This window comes from Merops nubicus, unplaced genomic scaffold (genome assembly GCF_000691845.1).
Source record: "Merops nubicus isolate BGI_N331 unplaced genomic scaffold, ASM69184v1 scaffold4825, whole genome shotgun sequence".
Classification (NCBI taxonomy): domain Eukaryota; kingdom Metazoa; phylum Chordata; class Aves; order Coraciiformes; family Meropidae; genus Merops; species Merops nubicus.
Window position 1 is genome coordinate 20,267 of NW_008611478.1, and position 23,130 is coordinate 43,396.

General features: G+C 46.9%; 1 protein-coding gene across 1 annotated transcript in view; it reads right to left on the bottom strand.

Moving 5' to 3' along the window:
- Positions 1-1,048: 1,048 nt before the first annotated feature.
- Positions 1,049-23,130, bottom strand: part of KIAA0247 (KIAA0247 ortholog) — a 40,650-nt gene continuing 18,568 nt past the window's right edge. The window contains exons 3-6 of the mRNA XM_008941219.1: positions 5,944-6,141; positions 3,408-3,546; positions 1,801-2,222; positions 1,049-1,506 (exon numbers count right to left, since the gene is read on the bottom strand). Coding sequence (XP_008939467.1) covers positions 1,481-1,506; positions 1,801-2,222; positions 3,408-3,546; positions 5,944-6,141 — 785 coding nt within the window. The 3' untranslated portion in view covers positions 1,049-1,480. The remainder of the gene's footprint in view (positions 1,507-1,800; positions 2,223-3,407; positions 3,547-5,943; positions 6,142-23,130) is intronic.

Sequence of the window (23,130 nt, forward strand, 5' to 3'; positions counted from 1 at the left end):
TGAAGAACCTTACAACCACCACAATGCTTCTGTGATGGGATCACCTACCCTAGATGAATGTGGCTTCCTGAAAAAGAGTCCTGTTGACAGTGACCAGCATATTCTGACCTGCTGTAGATAACTGGGCGGGGGGTGGCAGAGGTATACATATTTTTGGATTTTCTTTTCCCTTCTACCAGAACTTGAAACAATCTTTGAAGCTTAGGTTTAGGAATAAGCTATGGTCTCCTTTGGCACTGCTGTCAATGCAGCCAACCCTCCCTCAGAGCAAGGAAATTGCATGGATTTTAGGAAAGACTAAAAATGTCACTTACTCCCAGGCACAAGGAAGAAGCCCTTCCCTGTGGGCCCACTGAAGCCCATCAAACAGAAGCCTCTAGTTGTATGAAGCTGGGAAGACACACTAGCCTCTGAGACAGTAGCTAGCTAAGATTCAAGTGCCAAGGCAGCCAGTGTGGCTGGAAAGGTAATTTGGGATTGTACCAATGTCATTCCTTGCTTACAGGCATTTTAACTCTGGACATTTTCAAACACCTGAACCACTTTCAGATTATCTCTCAAAAGTCTTATCTCTGCCCAAAGCTCTGACCAAAGGAACCTAAGCTTTAGTGCAGAACGACCTTCACCAAGAAAGCTTTGAGGGACACAGCTTGTTCAGAGCAGCAGGGCCACAAATCTAGTTCCAGCCCTGAATGGGGCTAACCCATAGTTAACACGGGGTTGGTTAACTCCAAGTCACATCCTCCAAGCTTTCTGGACCCTGCTAACCACTGGCAATTCTCTGAGGCTCTTCTACAACCTAACACCAGGAGCTGCTCTGGCACCAGACCACAGTTGAAAGGGTTGGTTTATTGGCAGTGCAGTCCCAGCTTATAGAAACCCAGCACAATTAAGTGGGCTGCAGGGGTAGAGAAGGAAGGAGGAGACAAAAATGATTTTCAGAAATGGACTCCTACAGCCAGCTTCAGTCCCAGTGAGGAGTTTTGTCCTGCCCTATCACGAAGTGGATGCTGGAAGAAGAGCCTGTATAACATATATATGTATATATAAACTGTGCCTGCACCCAGTGAGCAAGAGGTTTTGGCCCCTGCTCTCTGGGCAGCAGAAGGGCTAGGGAGGCTGATAAGCTGCAACAAGCCGGTGTGAGGAGGAGAAAGGCACGAGAAGAGAGCAGCTCTTCAGAGACTGCTGTCAGACGTCTGGCTGGGGGGAGGAGGAGAGCTCAAATCCACTCGGTTCCTTGAGCCCCTGATGCCGATGGAACGGGGAAACCAGCACTGCACCAACTCCACTGGTGCATCCAGGAGGCAACCTGGCGACTTCCTTTGGATCTTCAGCTGAGGGCGTCTCTGCTTGGAGGTATCCAGGGCACAGCTTGCGAGGACGGGGAAGGCTGCACAGAGTGCTTCTGGCCCGAAGGCAGGGCGAGAGGGGGAGCGAGAAATCCAAGAGGGAGAAGGCTAGGCAAACACAGCAGGCCTCATGCTTCCTTCAGTAAGGGAATATCTGAATGGTAGGGAGAGAGAAGAAAAAGGAGTCAAACTTCGGCAGTTCAACACTTACCAGCAAAACTACGGCTGAAAGCAAGACAGGCTTCCCAAAATTCCATAACGTGATAATGCAGCAGGGTCTTCCTGTCATCACAAGACAGCAGAAGGGACCTCTGAAGGACCCTGGACACCTCTTTTCAAAAGCTCCTCTGATGCCTGACATACATAGGAGCATCCCTTGCCGCTTTCATCCTAGGTAGTCAACTGCAGAACCTACTCTTGGAGAGGTCTCCCTGCCCAGGTCACGTACCATCTGTGTATTCCTCCGAGGAAGTGAGGGATAGAAGGCTCTGTATGTCACTGCTTTCTGAATCTGGGACCTCTTTGTGTGCGGGTCTACTGCTGGCCATGCCAGCTACCCAGGACGAGGTGGCGGCCTGATGCACAAGAACAGTTTCAGAGCGCTGAGAGCCGCTGGCTTCACACAGTCCAGAGTGTCCGGGGGCTTCATCTTCCCTTTCAAAGCTACCGCCAGCCCCTTGGTGCTGCTGCTGCATGTCCCTGGCCCCGCTCTGCCCAGCTCCCTCTGCCAGCACGATCTGCACCCGGGAGTCCGAGGGGGGCAGGCAGTTCCCCGTGCTGCCGTACACGGCTTCCTCGTAGGACGGCAAGGCCACCTGGACACCATCCACCACGATGGAGACCTGATCTCCAGACACGCCTTGGTCTCGCCTCACAGAAACAAAGGGGGAGGAGGAGGGGAAAAGAAAAAAAAAAAAATCAAGTGTTTATATTTTTATATATATGTTATCAAGAACCCCCCAGCACAACTCTAATGCTCACTGTTGACTTATTTAGGGGACAATGGACAGACACCTGAATGGTGGTTTAAGAAGGTCAAGCAGCCACAGCCTGGCAGCCCTCCTGTGAATTGCCACAGACACGAGCAGGGGCCATACTTCAGTCCCTGATGGATTTATCAGCAAGAGCTGAAAAGGTTACAGTGCCTCCCACTTCACCTGACTCCACAGCTAAATCTGACAAAGCTCCTCTGACTCAGAGCCCTCTGCTGTCACAGCCAGCAGACAAACAGGAGCTCTGACCACCACCGATCTCAGCGTGTCACACTGCTCTGTTCTGCAACACCCAGCAGTGCCTGTTCCACCACCTTCGCTCTGGTGGGGTGGGGATGGCAGCTCTTCAGCTGGCACAGTGTGAATCAGCAAGGCTCACCAGCCTGAGTCCTGACACGGAGTCTTTTTCTTTTCCAGTGGTTTGGGCTTCTTCAGAAATGGGCATGCTCCGGGGCCCCACCTCTCCACCTCCACACTGCTGACCAGCTATGCTGTATTTAAGGAGTACTGGTAGCTGGTTTGGAAGAGTTCACAGTGACTCTGTTAACCTCAGCTGGCAGCAGCAGCTGGTCCCTCCTCTCAACCACAAGTCCAGGCCAGGAGGGTTCTCCTCCCACAGCAGGGAGCCCTGGCAGATTTGAACACGTATCTAATCATCAGTACTGGCTGAACTTGTGTCCACAGGAGCTCACAGGCTGTGGGAGACCCATATACACACACCCCCCCAGATACCTCAGTAACTATCCAAGGGGAGAAGAGGCAGATGATTGATCTAGAGCCAGGCTAGTAGAGACCATTAACTTTTCACATTCAAAACAAAGGGAAAAGAGGAAGGAAATCACTCATCAGGTGACAGGTTATGATGGGGACTGCAGCTGGGTATCACAGGCCACCACTTCAGACTGGTGCTGGACCATGGGGCAGAGGTGCCCCTGAGGCGATTAGAACAGGACCAGAGGAGCAAGGAGGCAAGTTGCTCCAAAATGAAGGCCTTAAACTAAGCACCTTAATGGGTTTCTGCTGCAAAGAAACAGGAGTCCCTCCAAACCCCAGCCTCACTTACCTGCTGTGATGGAACGACTTCAGCTTTGGCTGCAGCAGAACAAACAGCACCACCAGGAGCAGGATGAGGGCGACGGAGCTTGCTGTGGAGGCTACTATGGACAGCGTGGGCACCCCAATTGCTGGAGGAGAGTCCTTTTCTACAAAGTCAAGAGGAACACAAGGTAAAGTGATCTGCTCCCTTAAATCACTGCACAGGGAAGGAAAAACGTCCACATTGGTGGCTCTCAGGAGCTACGCTTGGGTGCAGATGTGAGGAGCCCAGGTTTCCCACACAGTCCAGGCACACCAGCTCTCTCTTAGAGAGGACAGTTCAGAGCTCAAGTTGACACCTCTCCATCAGCTGTAAAGGGAACCTAAAATAAAGCATGTCCATACAAAGGCCTTTGAAAAAACACAAGGCACACAGAAGAGCAGTGCAAGCAGGCCACGGGTACTGATAGATGGTGGTAAGGGTCCTGTTGTATATAGATCTGGCTGAGCAAAGGCTAAAAGACATCCTGATGTCACCAGCATGGCCCATAATTGTCTAGCACAATAAGCAGGATATTTTAGGCCAAACATTCGGCAAAGTTCTAAATAAGGGTTTTTCTTGGCTATAGAACAATCTCCCAAAGGAAGGGGTGGAAGTCACCTGGCTGAGTGTATTTAAGATGCAGCAAATATTACTACTTGTCTGTTATACAAAACATGTGCCAGGGAACAGAGGGCCAGCAGATGTTGCTTCAGGATGCTGAGTTTTCAGTGTCAGGTACATGTGCCTTGTTCACAGTACCCCCTTCCCACCTTCCATATCAGTATCTAAAGGGTGGGTATCAAGAGGATGGGGCCAGACTCTTTTTAGTGGTGCCCGGTGATACGACATGAGGCAACAGAAACTGGAACATAGGAAGTTCCATCTAAATATGGAAAGAAAAAAAAATAAGGAAAAATAAAAAAGCTGGAGGACCACTGTTTTTAAGCCTACAGCCTGAAATCTATGCCCAAAACAGGCATGTAAGCTGGAAAGGCAGTTTGCATTTTCTGCATCTTCTCTTGGAGTCATAACTACTGGTTTAGTAGTTTTGAACTTGTTTCCTGAAATTCTTCAGAAGTAGCTTGACTTCTCCCCAGGCAAAACACTTCTGGTCCATTTTTCCCTGTGGCAGACAGGGCTGAGTAAGGGTTTCCATTTTCAATATTACTCAGTGCACTTTGAGTACACAGATTTACTCTATAAGCAGGTGGGATTTTACCAACCATTTTAAAGGCCTACTGCCTTTCTCTCTATAGTCTTCCACCTCCTCCTGTTAGCTCTTTCACAGACCCACTAGTTAAACCACCTTGGCCATCTCTGCCCTGACCAGTTGTCTCAATGCCCATGCTGTGAAAGCAATGACTTCTTCACACTGGGTCATACTTTTGATAAGGCCACAGGTACTTCAGGGTGCTAAAGAGATCTGAGGGATTTCTGCTCATCACACTACAAACCTTTCAGCCACCATGCAGGACTGGCACCCAGGGAACGCTACTTGTAAGAACACAGCTTTGTTCTCCAGCCTGGGTGCAGCGTGGGGAAGGGGGACCACTGTGGAAAAGAAGCCTCTTCAGGATCTAGTTAGTGTCAGGTAAACTCCCAGTTTGGGCTGTTGGAGTGGCTGTGACCGAGACACTGAGAAGACAGAGTCTGTGGTCCAGGACAGCATGTTCCATAGATCACAGGTATGCACTGAGCTCCATAAGGAGCTTGGAGAAGGTGCTTTTCCCTTTCCTTCCAAATTAAACTAACACATTTTGCTTTATGGATTACAAGACTTAATTCCAGAGTGTACATCTTGCTGACTCAGGATGACTGAGCAGAAAAGACTCTGTGAAGAAGCCAAACTCGAAGCAGGAATTCTCCCTTCATCCAGAAGAGCCACAGGCAAACTAAGATGAGCACCTTCCTGAAAATCTTTTTCTTTTCCTGCTTTGCTGGAGGAATTCCTGTTCAGCTGGGAGGGACCCACAAAACAAAAGCTGTCCACTTCCCTTTGGAGAGAAGCAGAGATCATTTATGAGCAATGTCCTTTCTGGCCACTGCAGTGAAGAGCAGCACCATGGAGCTCCTCGTCACAGGGGGCCAGCAGCTACTTCACCCATTTGTGAGGGAGATCAGCTCTATGTGCTCTCACACGTGCACGTGTGGACAGATGGGTGCCACCACTGAGGGAGATGGACTGCCAAACCCATCAGGAGCAAAACCCTTCAGTGAGGGCCTCCCCCGTCTCTGGGATGAGAGATGCCACAATAAGAGGCACCACATAAGTAAGAAGATGCCTCCTGTGTGGGTCATCTCCTTGTGTGAGGGACTCTGGGCCTGCATCCGATGGGCCGTTACAGAAGAGCCTTTTTAAATCAGGAGCTGTGGCTGTGAGCTGCACTCGTGAAGCTGCTGGAGCCCCGAGAGGCAGCTGCAGGAACCCCCCAGCACCCCACAGATGCTGTGTTTAAGGATGAACTGAGAAGCCAAGGCACAGGCAATTCTGCCTGTCCTGCTGGAGCCAGGGAGCACTCACCCGGGCTGAGCCTGCAGCTGACTTCCATGGCTGGGTTCCACTCCCCATTCTTGCAGGTCAGGTACTTGTAGTCCCCTTTCAGCATGTAGCCCTCGACGCACAGGTACTCTATGACGCTGCCCGAGGTCAGGGGGTTGTTGCAGGGGCTCGGGTGACATTTGTAGCCTCCATTCTCAGGCTGTGGTGGCTGGGGACAATCTGGGGACAAAAAAAAAAATAAAAGGCATCATGGAGGATCTCTCAGACGTCTGTTGCACAATAAATAGGGCATATAGGCAGACTTCCACCTACAAACACCTGCTAAATTAAACTACCAAAACTGAGAAGAAAGACTGTTAGACAGTGGCAGAGAACACTGCTCAGTTTAGCCTCTGACGTGTCTTCTGTGACTGCTAAATACTATTTGTTAGCCCAGGAGCACAATCTAGTTGCCAGGCATCAAACTGGTGATATTTTTGAACAGTGATACAACAGATTCCACAGGAGAGAGGCCCAGAAAATCCTTGGTGCTATCTTTTCCCCACAGCTGTTCCTCTAGAGACCCAAGGCAGGGGGAGAACCTAACAACCAGGCTTTCCTACTAGCCTGATATGGAGAAAGTGAGACCTACTGAAACACATGAAGACTGCAAACACCCCACTGTACTATAGGTACAACAGCAAGGGACAGAGCTACCCCTTAAGGCACCTTGGAAGCCTGTAAGAGCACACTGATTTTAGTTGTTTTTACAGAGATATGACACCAGAAGTGTGGGAAACAGCTTTGCTGCAGTAGGAGCGAATTTTCTAACCTTATTTTTTTTTTCCTAATAGGGATTAGTTAAAGACATTTCTAAAAACCCTTCTGGTTACATATGGAAAGTGCCTTCAGCACTTCATTTTCCCTTGCATCTCCCCTATCCTGACTAACAGGTATAGACACAGCACGTCAAACTTCCTTGTAGAATTTTCAGTAGCCATTCAAATTATAAAAAAACCCAAACAAATACCAAAAAAACAAACCACCACAAATGAGGAAACTGCACTGAAAACAGGATGTTTGTATTACTCAGAATTTCCTCTCCTCTAGCAGGTCACAGTGACACTGCAGAGTAGCCCCAACACCCTCTGACACTACCACTTATCTGGTATATGGCTGGAAAAGGGAGAAACTCAGACACTTTTTCCATTTAAATTCACATCAGCTTTTCAAACTTCACAAAGGAAAATACATCAGAGACCCTTCTTGAGATATTCTGGGGCATGGAAAACCAGCCAACCCACCCACCCAATTCCATCAGAGCACAGAGGTCCAGACCCTGGAGCACACACTCCACATTCTGCCTCTGAAATGTGCCACTCACCGTGGGACAAACAGCCAGAAAGAGCTGGGAAACTTTAAAAGTTTTAAAACTTTAAAGAGTCATTCCACTGTGGAAAATTTGCTACCCTGCTGCAGTGCAAGTGACCCTTGAACCTAATCACATGTGTGAATGCATCATAGGCAGTGCCTTGTAAATGCCAGTAAACCCCGAGATGAAGTGCTGAGTGAAGCCAAAACCCCTCTGGTATGAGTTCTGCCAGCTTTATAACTGCAATTCAATTTACTTCTCAAGAGAAAAGGTTAACAGGGGTCCAAGCAGCAGCTTTTCAAGAAGACTTTGTTCTTGAGGAGATTTATTCTTCAACAAGCTTCTGAGAAGCCACTGTCTGGTGCCTCACATGTACTGTTACCTCTTCCATGTTTATTTTTCTTTTCTGCAATAATTTCCCATTTATAACTAAGATTTTAACCCTTTCCCTTATGAGGCTTTCACTTGAGGCCTGTCCAACACCTAGGGTGAGCTGGGACCAGCTGATGCAATAGATTCTTGGCACATTTCACATCCAGGCACATAGACAAACGCTTCACCTGCAGCCCAGGAGAGGGGTTTCTTGCTAAACTGCAAACAGTTTGAGTGCCAGAAATACTCTCAGCAATTTAAAATGTACCTCTCCAGGCAATGGTAGAGAGTTGTGGTGAAAAGCTGCTGCTGCCACGACTCAGGAGCCAAGAGGACAATGTCCCCACACCTTTTTATGCCACAAGGAGGTACCCGGAATTGCTTGGGAGCCAGACACAGCACCTTTCTGCTAGCTGTAGCCAACGGGGCTCATTCCCACTGTTGCCCCTTCTCCTGAGCTGTACCCACACGTGACCACTGCACCAGGAGCCCTCTTGGGCCAGGCAGCAGCTCACTGTTAAGATTCCCCTTCTATCATAAAGTGCCACTTACACTGATGAGGTTTCTTGAGTTATGTGCAAAAACCAGCCAGCCAACAAGAAATAAGCACTCATTTGCATTGGAGTGGTGCTCTCAAGGGCTTGGAAGGGCCACCACCAGTCACCTACAGAACACAAGGGCTTCAGGAGAGGCACAGCTCCACAACTGCAGATTGGTCTCCTCCTCACCTCCACAGGCACTTGGCACACAAAAGGAGAGAAGCAGCTGACAGCCTGCTCAATCAGTTGTCCCCACTTGTCCTTTTCACACAAGGAAGGCACTGAAGAATTAGTTACCCTAGTTGGTTTTTTTCCCCCTTTCTCCACCTCCTCAGGTCCTTTGTCATCACAGCATCAAAGAGCGTCACAATTTTTTTTAAAATGTCACCTTCACTGTGACAGAACAGCACTGCTTCTGTACTGGGGAAAGATTAAGAACCCCACAAGCTGGATCAGGCAGCCAGAACATCGATACCCTCCACCTTCAACCTGATTGAGCTTCTCTGGGCAACAGAAGCTTCTCTGATAGACCACCTGAACTGTCCTTTGCGAGGCAGCCTCAGGGGAACAGAGCATCTCAGAGCCTGCAGCTTGGGAGAAGGCTACTAGACAGTGTGGATAGCTTTGAAGTTTGTGGGAGGTGGCCTGAGCAAGGGTTGAGTGGGTAAAATGGACTGGTGGTGACTGAAAAACAATGAGGAAGTCAAACACCTCTGCTCCCTGCTGGACCAGCTCCCTTTCCCTGGCGTCTCTGACAGACTCAGCACCTTTGCAAACCAGGGCCCAGCCCAGTGTAACACAAGCACCCAGAAGGCTCAGGACAGACCACATAGCTTTCCACTGCAGCAACCTGCTCCTGAGTTTTCAGTGCCCTCAGCTTTCACCCGCTCCATAATGGGCTTCTTCTGCTGCCTCCATACCTGTGCTCTAAACTGGGGCTAGCAGGAGAAAAGGTAGGGTCTGACTCTGCACAGCCTTCATCTCACCAACCAGCAGCAGCAAAGCTCATCCCCTGAGCCTGCAGCACTGGTACACCCCTGGCAACAGGCAACCAGGCAGGGCAGGACACCTCCCACTTTGGGCAGAATAAACCACTGACAGACTGGGACGAGAAGAGCTGGGTGCCAGCTGCTGCCAAAACACGTGTCCAAAGCATGTCCTGCTCCTGGCTGTGCTCTGTGGCCAGAAGGAGCAGAGGGATGGGAAGAGCTGCCTGTGGTGTGAGCTGTTCCTGAGCACTCCAGAGTGTGGTTGTGCTGGATTTGGGAGTACTGTACTGGATTTGGGAGCAGCATGACCCAGCTCACACTTCCCAGAGAGCTGCTTGGGGCTGTTCAACCCTCAGCCCAGAGTGCTGCTGTTCGGATATTACTTGGCCACACTGGTGCTTTTTGAGGCATGAGAATTAAACCACAGAGCAGGGCCTTTCAGTACTTCAGCCCCAACTAAAGCTGGGCAGATTTCGAGGGACACAGCAACTGTGACCCCCAAGTTTACTCCTCGCACATTTCAAAGCTGCGTGGCACGTACTGGATATACTGAAACTTCCCAAAAGGTTACAAGAATTCCTTTAAATCTGTGGGACACCAAGTACATATATTGTAACAATAGACCTCTTTCTTTCCCAGGAGCATCAGCCCACACTCACAACAGCACCGGCTTAGATCAGAAACACAAAGAAACATGCAGGAAATTCATCAATTCCTCCCTGAAACACATGTTCTTGGAAGGATCTCAGAGCTTAAAAGACATCTAAAACGAATGTTCACGCCAGGCAGGGAAGAGAATGAAAGCCAAGTTACAGAAGTTATCAACTTCCTGCAGGGTTACCCACGTCCCAGGCTCACAAAGCTATTCCCAGCATCTTCATTCATCCAGCTTTGAGGACACAAAGAAACAGTGGGTTTGAAATTCTGCATGCAGAGAGGCAGAGCTCTACTCCAAAAGGCCTCGTTTCTAAGAGGTACTGAAGTTTGTGACATCTCCTGAGAGAGCTGGTTCTCTGCCAGCATCCACTGCTGGACAACAGGAAGGAGATAACTGATGAGAAGTCCAAACATTTTGAACACCACCAAACTCTGTTCAGAAGAAACTGTCCCTTCCAAGTTGAGTGGCAGAAACAAAGTTATGCAGTGGAGTTTCTGCAAATGCCATTCCAAAATACTAGGTATTTAATATGTAGACTATTTTCTATATACAAATGATCCACCCAGTTCCCATCAAATCATGGTAAAGCACCATACTAGGTCACAGGAGAAAATACTGTCCTTCAAGGAGGGTTAACTGTTCTTCTGTTCTTTGAATAGCTGTTACCGACTTGACAAAAAGCAGCACAACACTAAGGAACCCCTTTTTTGTGGCAATCACAGTGACATGTTGTACCTTCACGGGCTCCCTTTCCCATGGCTTCACTCGTCGGAGCAAGCTCTGCCTCCTTTCTCTCCTGCCAAATCCACCAACAGCTGTGAGGGGCTGGAACATGGCTTCTTTCAGAGCTAGGAAGATGTATCAGTTGGGCAAATTGATCAGCCTAATCACTAAAGGATGAAATGGATCTTCCGTGTCCTGGAAGAGCTGAAGCTGAGCTGTGGTCCTGCACACCAATCTGATGCAGAGCTACAAAGCATTTCTAACATAAACTAATTGCCACAGAATTATAAAAGCTCCTCAGTACTGACCTTCTTTGCACAGGCACACCACAGTACAAGAGGTGACTGAAAGGCACCTCTCCAAAGTCTTGTTTGCTTGGCACTTCGTGTGTGTTTGGTTTTTTTTCCCCAACTAGTAAGACTCCAGATCCTAGCAGGGATCTTACACCCCTTTTTTCTGCACCAAGCACCTAAACTGTATTCCATTCACACACCTCTTTTGCCAGGCAGTCTGACCACACAGAGATAAAAACCCAAATCCTCTTTAACTGAATGCATTCTTATACAAAAAAAACACCCAAAAACGCACCCACAGAGAGAACTACTAATCACCATCTGCTAGAGCCTGTAGCTGTAGATCTGTAACATGGGGAACCAACCACCACATGGCTCACCTCACGTGGGTGGACAGATGGGGTAACATTGCTTAACAGAGGGATGTTTTGCCCTCAACATCTACTGACATTCCTTCTACTTCTCCACAGCAAGGCACAAAGGTCACTAAAGCTAGGACTGAAACCGTTTTGACAAACTCAAGTTCTTGTTTATACGAGTCAGGCCTAAATCCCAGCAGCTTCAAGAGCAAGCTGGACTGAGCCCTCAGGTAAATTCCTCACTGGCTATACAAGTGCTCCAGCATGTCTGACCTTCCTCAGAGCAGGGTCAGAGGAATCTGACTTGTCAGTGCTGAAGCATTTTGGAAGCAGTTTGGATAGACGACTGCTCCACTGAACCCCCTGAATATGTGCCCTGTTTGGATATGTTAACACCACTTGCCCTTTCAGACACACCAACTTTTGTGGCATGAGAAGACTGGCATGAGAAGAAATGGAAGATCCTAAGCTCAGTAATTCTCTTTCCTCATCTGCAAGATTTGCTCCATTTAACCAATATTATCAAGACTCAGAGGAAAAATATTCTAACAAACAAAAACCACCTTCCTGATCTAACAACATGAATATTCCCCTGGCTAGTCTGGTTAAACCTGTCACAATTGTCTCATGCCAGCATGTCCTCTCTGGTGAGCAAACACCTTTGGTGAAGCAGAACACATAAGCACCTATTGAACTGTCCCATTACTGGAGGCCACGGTATTTCCTCCATGCTGTTCCTTCTGCAGCCTCGTGCTGACTTTGACTCCTTGAAAAAGTTTTAAAAACATTGTCTTGCCTTAGAGTATATCTTTTTTGCCTCTTTTCATATCTCACAAAGGAAGGTTCTCTCCTGGTCACACTCACTGCCTTTGCCTATTTACTCTCTTCTTCTCCAGCACGTTCCCACTTTTTCAGCATCACAGCCCCGAGGTTCAGGTTCAATTAACACCATGCTGCTAACAGCAGGGCCAGGTTTGCCGTTCCTCTCCAGTTAGTGCCCTGAACTGGTCAGCAGCAATAGGATTGGTGGTTTTTTCCAGTTGCTATTTGTAAATTCATACACAGGGCTTCATCTTTTTTTTATACAATAAAAATGTGACAGCCAGAGGGCTAGAAGTACAAGTCATAGGCCAGCAATAACACTTGCTTGGCCTTTTAGAGGGTCTGGTGCTTCTAGCAAAGTGCTACCTGTGGATCCCATTCAGGGGTGGCACTGAACATCAGTTTTGCCTTGAATAAATTTGATAGCAAGAGCTCTGGTTGTATTTGTCAATAAGAGAAGAGATCTTGTTTTCCTTCTTTGAAGAGTTTCAGTTCTTGCCAGTAGGGCAGTACCCAACCCCTGTAATCTCCTGGCTGCTCAGTAAGCCAATAAGGAAACAATTTACCCCTCCCTTAGCCCAGTTCTTCGATCTCTTCTGTTTTTGGATATACTCCCCTTCTGTTTATTGGATATACTCCCAAATTCTGTCACAGGTACTCAGAGAAGCATGAATGTGACCCAACCAGATAACAGTGTCACTACTGTCCTTAGCCACAGCAGCAGGGTAACTAGACAAAGTTGACAAGCTCACTTAGTAGCTTCTTGAGCAATAACAAAGGCAAGACATCAGACTCTCGGGCTGCAGACAGACTCCAGTGCCTCAGCTTACACCTGAAAGAACACACCATCCAAATTTCCATGCAAATATGGTTTGGGGTTTTGAACTTAGCTTTTCCTCGTAGAGAAATGGTTGTCTCAAACCCTGCCGCTTTTGCTAGAGTAGGACAGATCCCTCAAACTCCACCTACTGAGAAGAAAAAATCCTAGAAAAGCAGCACCAAAACTACAAGGCTCACGTACGACTGGCATACGTTCCATCTTCAACAGCAAGCACTTGCTTTATGAACCCTTCCCAACTAGCACAGAGGAAGTTCACTGTCCAAGTTAACTACTTTTCTCACAAGAACTTCAACCCCTATGCTCTGAAGAGTCTGGGCTAACGGTGGTCTGCAGCCTTGGGGAGGAAAAAATCCTATATATACACACATGTATTTGACTCAAAGAGCACACAGCTACCTCCCAGGCTACTCGAACTCCAGCCTGCTGCTACAAAACCCTCTGGGGAACAGGGGAAGACCAGCATGGCTGCAGTGACACCATGACTGCAGAACAAAAGAACTCCACAAGCTCCTTGTTGGGTTAGGATTTTTTCTGCTCTTAACCCAGTGCATTCACACACACATAACACTTCCTTCTGCCTGAGGCAGGACTGGTGTTTGGTTCCAGGAGTCTTCTGCAGAGAGGGAGATGATGGAGGGAGAAGACTGACCAGCTTTGCCTTCAGTGTGAAACCCAGGCAGGTAACGTCTTTGCTCTTCCCCTTTCCCCTTGTGCACACAAACCAGCCTATAAGCAGCAGGAGCTGCCTGTGGAAGCCCCTCCCTCAGCAGCAGTTTGGTTTTAGCAAGAACCAAGTTTCATACCCTTTTTAGACTAGCTACGTCAACTAAACGCCATCTTCCACCAAAGCAAAGCCCACTTCCCAGGCAGCCCATCTGCAGAGAAAAAGCACCTAGATAGGCTTTGATCAACAGTACTGCTTCTTGCCCACCCACACCTTCCCTCCTGTTGAGAGAGCAACGACAAGGGGATGTGCTTTAGTGGTGGATACAAACAAGTAATAGATACAAAACTAGTCACCTCCACCCACGTGCTGCAGCTAGTCAGAGTGCCACCTCCACTTCTGAGTGCTAAACACCTTCACGTTTCCAGCCAGTGATGTCTGCCTGGATGCACTCAAAGACTTCCTGCACAGCAGCTTCCCATTACACACCCTCTGCTCCTCCATTGTCCTCCCCCAGCCAAAACATTTGGATTAATACCACTACTAGTCTAGGAAATGGCTCATCCAATATTCCATGGACAAGCGTCACTGCTTGTAACAGCAGGTCTGTGCTGAACACCACGAGCCACGTGTTTGGACAGAGGCTTCCCTTGGCAGGCTGGCTTGGAGAGGCACAGAAGTGACCTGCTCTGGGAGTCATATTTGAGATTCCACCCTCTCACAACATTCAGCATCTTGGGGGGACATTTTTTTAGTCCACATTATTAAGTTCTCACACAAATGTCTCCTGCAGTCATTAGTCTGCTCCCTAGAGGTCAGGTCCTTCCCACTGGAGGTGAACCATGCTCTGCTCCCCTTTCAGGTAGGCAGGGGTGTTAGTGGGGTTATTTTGCTTATTGCCCATAAGGGTGCTAGCCTGCATGTTTTAACTACACAAATACAGTAGCTGCAGATACAACATCTGAAAAGGGACCCGGACTGAAGCTATCCTCTGCCAGCTGGAAGTAGTTGAGAACTCTGTGTGTTTCTAGCCAGAGAGAGCATCCACACTATAAAAGACAGATTACCAGATGTCCAGGTTTTCCACTGCTCTGTAATTTCTGGGGTGGAGATGGGGACTGGAACCAGGAGAACAGATTTTGAACCTTCTCCTTTTCAGCGCTTTGGCTTTCTCTAGCACATGAGCAGATGGGTCATTTCCCAGAGGGACAAACTCGAGACAGCAGCTGCTGCTGGGGCCCAGTCACAACAGCTGAGGCTAAAGGACCTCTTTATATTTTACTTAGAGGAGGCAGAAGTCAATCAAAGGCCTCCATTGTGAGCACACACATTTCTCGCCGACCCTGCCCCTAAAATATTTTAAGCTTTCCTAAAAAACACCCTGCAAAACATAACCCTCCTCTGGGCTCTGCGTATAAAGCAGAGGCCAAAGTCCACTGAAAAATAAGCTCTCTGTCTTTACTGGCTCCAGATGCTGCCTGCTCTGAAGTCAGTGACAGAGGAGCAAACTGAGCAGGACTGGAGCCTTTATGGGAAATGACAGTTCCCCCAGCAGGGGCATACCCTGAAGAGGAGGCTTGCTTTTTCTGTATGTCATAATGTGGCTAAATGAGACGAAACCAAAGCAAAGAGATTTGTATATATAATCATAGAGCTGTGCATTTATATAATTAGACACAAGCATTTACACTGTGTAACAGTAACAGGCACCCCTCACACAGCCATCCCATACACACCAAAGCTGCCTTTTTATTTTTCTCTCTCTTTTTTTTTTTAGGGCAGGGGAAGAAAAAGCAAGAAAGAAAAATCTCTAATTGCAGCCTTCCACCAATGCAGTCACCATCTGGTAACTCAAGAGACACATGGAGCAGAATTATCTTAATTAACATGTTACAACAGTATTTAAAAAAAAAAAATCTATGCTTATTAACACTCAGCTGTGATTAGGCAACCATGGAGGAAGCCTGCTAGTGCAACATTAATTATGGGTCTTGTCTGTCTTTCTATTAGAAATAAGTTTTTTTTTTTTTTCCCCACTGGCTTATCTCTCACCCAAAAAGTAAAACATTAGCATGAAAGCTTGCTTGAAAATGCAAATTCTATTTACATTCTACAAGAGTCAAAATGTTTAGGCTATGTGAAGCTGCCCCTGATGCTTCTAGAGTGCTACAGGCTTTCTTGATAGAAAACCTACTTCTGTGTGCCCCTCAGAGCTTTGCTTCAGTTAGACAACTCCCTCTCTGATGGAAATTTTAGTAGAAAACCAAATTTTGCGCCTTTCAACTTCGTTTCCCCCTTCCAAAACAGGAGCACAGCCCTTGCTGTATGCTAGGCAGGGAAAACCAAGACACAAAACCCAGGGCTAACAAAAGCCACATGTGTGAAAGGAGTATTTCTGTAACAGAAAGCAGCCACCCCAACACAACTTCGGATCAGCCTCCCTAGAAGAGTGCTACTCGCTGTGACAACTGTATTATTGCCCCTGTAGCAGGCCCACCTGTAACGTGCTCCCCTCGGGCACGTTCCCAAATGATTCAGCCCGACAGGCTCCGAGATCACCACTGCCAAGTTCTTCAGGCTTGGCTCCAGGTGGTGCTTGCACAGGGCTCTCATCCGCACCGGGCCTTCTGGACACCAGGATAAGAGCGACCCCTGAGCCCAGGGCTGGTGCTTTTCAAAGCCAGGCTGATAAAGTAATTCCGGAAACATTGCCAAGGAAGGGGAAACAAACTGGGAACAACTGCAGCAGTGCTTTTAAGATCTTCTGATAAAGCAATCTCATTGTTGCACGCACACACACAAATAAATACACACAAATTGCTGTTGGTGATGGACATGGAAGCTCATGCAGCTCTGCTGAGGTCCAGGATGAAGACCAGCTGACTGGTACTTCATAGCATCTTGAGACAGTATCAACAGCTTTCACCTGGGCTGCAGTGGGAGCTGTCAGTACAGTGGCTCCAGAACACCCAGTTTAATACAGAAACCTGCTCTCCCCCGTAAGCACAAAGCAGCCTTACAAGTGGCACATGCTTCATCTGCCTTTGTTGTTCAAAACTGCTTCCGACCTCCCTGTGCCTTCTTCCAGCCACCCCATAATTACTTCCACGTGTTCAGAGAAGGAAATTAAGCAAGTGCTGTAACAACATTTTGTGTAATTGGCAGGGTCCTGGATTCTGCTTTTGAAACCCAAACCCGCTGTCTCAAGTGGTACCCAGCTGGTTTTGTGGGTTTCCCCCTCTTCAAAAGTTTGACTAAGAGTTTCATTATTTTGAAATTTTGATTATTAAGAAATGTAAAGGGTCCAGAAGTGTTTGTTGCACTGGGCAGAGGGAGCTGACACTCATTAGGGGCCCCTCTTCCTCTCACTGGCAGCTCATGCAATTCTGTTGCAACAAGGAAAAGATTATTTAAAAAGGGAGCACAGAATTGTCAAAAGAATTTTCTATTCTTACAAAAAAGGAACAGGCGGCTGCACAAGAACTGACAACACCTACTGTGTAGGGGCAGGTTAGTAGAAAAGGTATTAGCATGGCATCTGAACTCAAATAACATCCACTGCCCTCAATTACTGGTGCTAATTTTAAACTTTAACCTCACTCTTCACACAGATGTGATTTCTCATCTTGTCCCTGCTCTTCTCTTTTTAGAAGCCTACAAAACTAGACACCAGTCTCAATTCCAAGGTAACTTGCACATCTACCCTGCTGTGGCCCCCATTGTTCCTAGGTGGGTTTCCAGCTTGGATGTAGTAATATCTCAAGGCTGTCGTTTTAGGATAAAATCCTGACACACACTATGGGCTCTGATCTCAGGAAAACCATCCAGCTCTTCAGCAAAACCAATGAGACACAATAGGAAAAAGCATAACTGTCAGATTGTCCTATCAAAAATCAGCATGAGCCAAATTGTGATGACCAAATTGTGCTTGACTGGTCTGTAAGACCTGACCAAAATAAGTACGTACAGTGCTTCTACTGACTTTCAGCAAGGACATAGGGGAAATGTACCTTCAGGACAGAGCAAAGCAAAATTCATCCCTACCAGCAAGCAACAAGAGGCCTGCAATTTAGTAGTGCCCCAGGAGGCTTTGCTTGCTTGTGGATTTCCCCTAGGACCACAAAGCACTTCCAATCCCTAAACTACAGCCAGCACAACAGTCAGGCTCCTTTCTCCAATAAGGCCTTAAAAGTTCTTGCTATGGCAGTTTCCCCAGATATGTCCCTGCTGTGGGCTCCAGCATGGTCACTCAAGCTCTGGATGACATCTCCTGACTGATAACACAAACAGCCATAGGAGTCCATTGTCCTCCTTCCACTGTGAGGTGGAACTCAGGCAGACACCACCAACCTGTGCAACAACCATCAGCCTTACCCAAAAGCCCAGCTCATGCCCACCTTCTAACCCCCGTTCTGCTGTGGTTTGTTCTGAGACTTAACATAGATCATAGAATCACAGAATGTACTGGGTTGGAAGTGACCTCCAAAGGTCATCTAGTCCAACCCCCCGGCAATAAGCATGGACATCTCCAGCTAGGTCACTGCAGATCACTGCACAGTCAGGCATCTGCTGGAGAGACAGTCCTGTGCTCCAAGGGGCCATGGGAATCCCTCAAGTAAGAATTTCAGAGTTTAGAAAGGAGTCCTGTTGTCTCCCAAGTGCATGGAAAGATCCCCATGCAAGCCAAGTCACTTGAAAGCTCTGCCCTGGTAGGCCTCCTTCGTTCCTCATGAGCCTTTTGCAGCCGATTCATTTTTCATCCTTTCAGCAGCAGCAGCTGTTGCCTCTGACTCAGCCTATCCAAAAAGTACTAATTTGGAAGTTTGGCCAAGGCTGATGTAGTAATGGCATGCACACAGGAGATGGCTTTGTGCTGAAGGTTGTTCCACTTTCCTCTGTGGAAACCAAAGGGGGAAGCTCAAAGCCCCAGGTTCCTGAAGTCTCCCTCTGTTCTATGAACAGCTTTGCTAGGAAAGGTGGCTAAGGACAATCCTGAAACACACACTGGAGAATACTTTTTCATCCTGCCATGCCAATTCCCTCTGATCTTTGGTTCTGTTCAGGACCATTGAACATATCAGAATCTAATATCTGGGCAGATTTGTTTATGCTTTAAGAATGACTCATGTCTGTCACGGGACTTGTCAGAACAAGCACTCCAATCATTTACCACTGGCTTGGCAGAACTGCAAAGAATTATTAGTCCTGCCTCATTGGGAAGCCTCTCTTAAGCACACTTCATATTTTCACTCTAGATGTGGTTAGGTTAGCCATAAATATTACATCATCTTTTCTACTGGCTTTACAGGAGCTCAGCATCACAACCAACTTTTCTGCAGAGTCTAGCAGGAAAACAAAAACAGCCCCACTTGAACACTCTCAAGTCATCCCAGTCAAAGTATTCCACATGGCAAACCCAGCTTTTCCAGAGACCACAATGTCTTAGAGACTCCCAGCTATGCTGCAAGTTCAACCATTCTCAGGCACATATTCTTGAGCTGATGAGCTGATCCCTGAGCAGAAGCTAGCCATGGTACACCTTTCTGAATTGCCTAACACTGCAGCAGTGTTTGGCAATTTAAGAGCTAGTGGGGTGGTAGTAGAAACGGTGGTGCCACACCCTGTATAAAACTGCACTGAAACTTAACAGCTACTCAGTACGTGGTCTTCTCTATTTATTGGCAGTGCAAGCAACTGGCGAGTGGATTTTGGGAGGTAACCCAGTGAAGCTATCAGTAAACTTGCTTTGTGACTGGCGCATGACTAGCAAGAGGCATCAAGGTCTGGTAGGATGCTGCTGCTACTTTGATTCACTAGTCACAGGAGATGGCATCAGTTCTGGCAGACCAGGCAGAGTCCCACGCATTCCACCCACTCAGATTCTGCTGGGGATCAAATCCCACATGGAAGTAAACAGCAACTTAGTTACAATCCTTACAAATGCAGTATGTAAAAGAATTCAGATTTTCAGCCACCTACTTTGAGAAGACTGTCTCCTCACACAGATGTAATAGCTTCAAAGTGTTTATTTCTGTACCTCCATTCTCCCAGTCCCTACCAACAGCTCTAAGCCACTCAATGGATGAATCAGCAAACTGCCTAACAACATGAATTAGCAAACTGTCAAAAGCATACCTAGCAGCAAACATGGAATCGTCCTTTATGTCTTTCTCGCTCCTCATTCCAAACATGAATAGGGTAAACAAAGCCAAACTGAAACAAGCCAGGATTGGGAAGCTGTTTGAAAAAAACAAGCCCCTTCCACAGCTGGTAAGAAGAGGAGTTCACACCCTTTGAATACCACTTGCCCTTTGACACTTTCACTATAGCCATCAGAATCAAAGTACAGGGAAGTCAAAATACCCAGCTGAAAAAGCATGTAATAAAAAAAGTTAGAGGTAGCAACTTCCAAGACACTCCCACTTGTAGCCCTAGATGCCTGACAAAAACATAAGAAGAGATGAAACATCATTCCTTTCATTTGACATAAAAAGAGATTATAAAACATACAACCCAAAGCCCCACAGTGTAACTATTTTCAAAACAAAATCTTCCAGAAAGAGCCAGATCTCCTCAAGGACTGCTCAACTTCAACCCTGCTTCTCTGCACTTCACTGCTTTTGAGCAACAAGAAACACAAGCCTACATATTATTTGCTTCTTATTTATATTCCCTGGTAACCCAGATAGGTTCTTTGTTCTGTAACAGTTTTTAAAATAAAGCAAACACTCTCAAAATGCTTTATTAAGGGGTTGCCTTCTTCCTTTCCTGGTGTTTTTGGAGCACATCTGGCCTGACAGATGCTCAAAAGCCTTGGAGACACACAACTCCAGCTCCTGCCACAGAGCAAGCCAACACCCAGCCCACTGCTGGCTCAGAGGCTACAGATCCTTACACCAGAGCCTGAAATTCTGAAGCAGGAGACACAGAATCTTAGTGACTGGAAATAAGGCCCAGGCACAAGGAGACATGATCCACCCACAGCTAACCTGAGGTTTTGCCCCCCTGCCTTCCTCTGTGAGTATGTGATTTCAAGGCATCTGAAGAGCCCAATGTGATGACTTAAGGGTTCTTTTCACCAATGTGATTAATCTCAATGACAAAGACTTACAGACTAATTTGACTGCTTTAATATTCATGTCATTTTTTCTATACAAAGAAAGCCAACAAGATGCAAGATTTCACAGTTCAGGAGTTCTTCCACATAGGTCTCTCTGGCCAGGAATTTACTTCAACTTTTATTGCCATAAACAGGACTAAGATGTGGCTAGGGACAGACATGCTGCCTTACCATCTTGCAGTGTTACTGTCTGATTTTAACTCAACACGGCTCCTTTTGTGCCAGCTGATTTTTTTTTTGTATGATTTGTGACATTTCATTATGTTTCATTTATAGTTTTGAGGCACTTATTTGCTCAGCTCTCTCAAGTGGCTTCCTTCAGCTACATCTTATCTATACAGCATCATCAGTCATGTCAGAGCAGTTCTTGCTAAACCAGCAAGAGTATTTCTCAGGGCACCAGACATCTAACAGGAAAACAAGTGTGGAAACGCTTGATTGAGCTCTGGCTGCATGACGTACCCAGCATCGTGCCTCAGTGACAGCACTTTAGCTGGATCACTCTTGACCTTGACAGGCCAAGCTTGAATGATACTACTATAATTTCCTGCCAGCCAGACCTTGGGGTCTAGGACACTGCTTTATTGAGAAGAAAAGACTGCTGCAGGTCAGGTTCTCCCAGACAACTCAGCTGACTTGTAGATGCTGTTACAAAACCTTGTTTCTTGACTACTACAAGAACCAAACCAACATGAAACCATTTTCATTGCTTGTTGTCCTATGTGCTTTCCAGCTACCATTTACAGCATCAAGCTGGAGACATTTCAAGTCAGCTTCTTACAGTTTTGCATTCCCCTTCCCAAGTCCTACTGCTCCTCCTCACAGCCACCTTCTATCAAACATGCATGGGAAGATTTCGGCTCAGCTCCAGCATTCCCTAGTATCAAACAATTTCAACTCCTGCTTCAACTACTTAGCTCCATAAAAGAGATGATGTGGTTAGCTGGGGGCTTAGAAGGGGACTGCTGGGTTTTTTTTTTTTTTTGGTGGTGTTGCTTAAAAAAAAAAATATGAAGAAACATTTACCTGCAAGAAGAGTTTTTGTAATATTTAGTTGATAATAACAGTATTCACTATATTACTACTTCCTCCTTTTTGTCTAAACTGTCAATCCAGCAAGACAGCATTTTGATTTTGGTTTCAAGAGCTGCAGAACTATCTCATCTTCATTGGGAGACACAGAAGAATGAAATGCTAACTTTACATCATAAGAAGTCTTTATAATAGCTCAATTCTATGATATTTTGAGCAACAGGATGAAGGGCCAAATTATTCCAAAAATACAATTATTTAAAGGAAAGAGTTATTGATTTTGTTTTTTAAGGTTCAGAATTCCATAGAAAATAGAAATCCCCTTCCACTACTCCCATCAGCACAGAATACATGTGCATAGACACTGATGCAGCAGACAGATTGCACCATCTCCTTCTGATTCAGGCTTTGGAAGGCAAACATTAAGCAAGAGCAACCAAAACAGTAGGAGAAGTTACAGCCCATCAGCTACAAGCAATGTAATCTCTCCCAAACTATGCAAGAACAAAGCAGTTTCAACAAGCTCCTTACACAGGAAAAGAGCATTTCAGATGCTCCCCAGGGAAGAACGAAGCAGGGAAGCTGTTGCAGCACGCCTGAATCCCACAGGAAGGGCTCTGCTGAGCACAAATCCAGGAAAATTCATGAGTGTTCCCAGCTCCTGCAGAGCTGGGGCCAGAGCTTGGAGAACACCCTGGGGAGCCCTCACCCTCACACAGCTGGACCCACATCTGCCTCCCACGTCATCACATGAACGCATGTGGTAGGAAGCAAGATCCAAACCCCAGCTCTTCCCCAGTATCAGTGCTCTCATCTCATACACCCTCAATGGAGAAGAAAAAAAAAAAAGAAAAAATAAACACACCAAGAAAAAAAAGTAGCTTTTTTTTTTTCCCCTTCCAGCCAGAATGTTTATACTATCAAAAGCTTAAACCAGGGAGGGCAGAGGTTACTCTACTTTTTTTCTCTGTGTTCTCTCACCAGAGACCTCAGTGTTACTACCAATGCTGGAGTAAAGTTTCTGCAGCTAGATCCAATGGCTGAACCCACCTCACAAGCCCAGGCCTCACTGGGCTTCTGCCCATCAACCTGGCTTCAGCCAGACATCTACAAGCCCTGGGCACCAACCCAGCAAGTCCCATTTCTATGAAGAGGCGGCTCACAAGGAGATCATCTGACACTTCCAAGGAAAATGCAAGATCCAGAAGATCCCTCAGTACATAGGGCACCCGATATCCTAAAATCTGACCCCATGCATGTTCCTATCCTGATGAATTCAGCATCCCTACTGCCATCTCTAGACGGTCATCCAGCTTTACCTCCATGTCCCCAACAGAATTCAGGGTCTCTCTATGCCCCACAAATTCCCTGAACTGCAAAGTCGCTCCTTATCATTTAAGCAGGTGATTCACAAGTTGCTGCATTTCCCTCCCTCTCCCCACCCC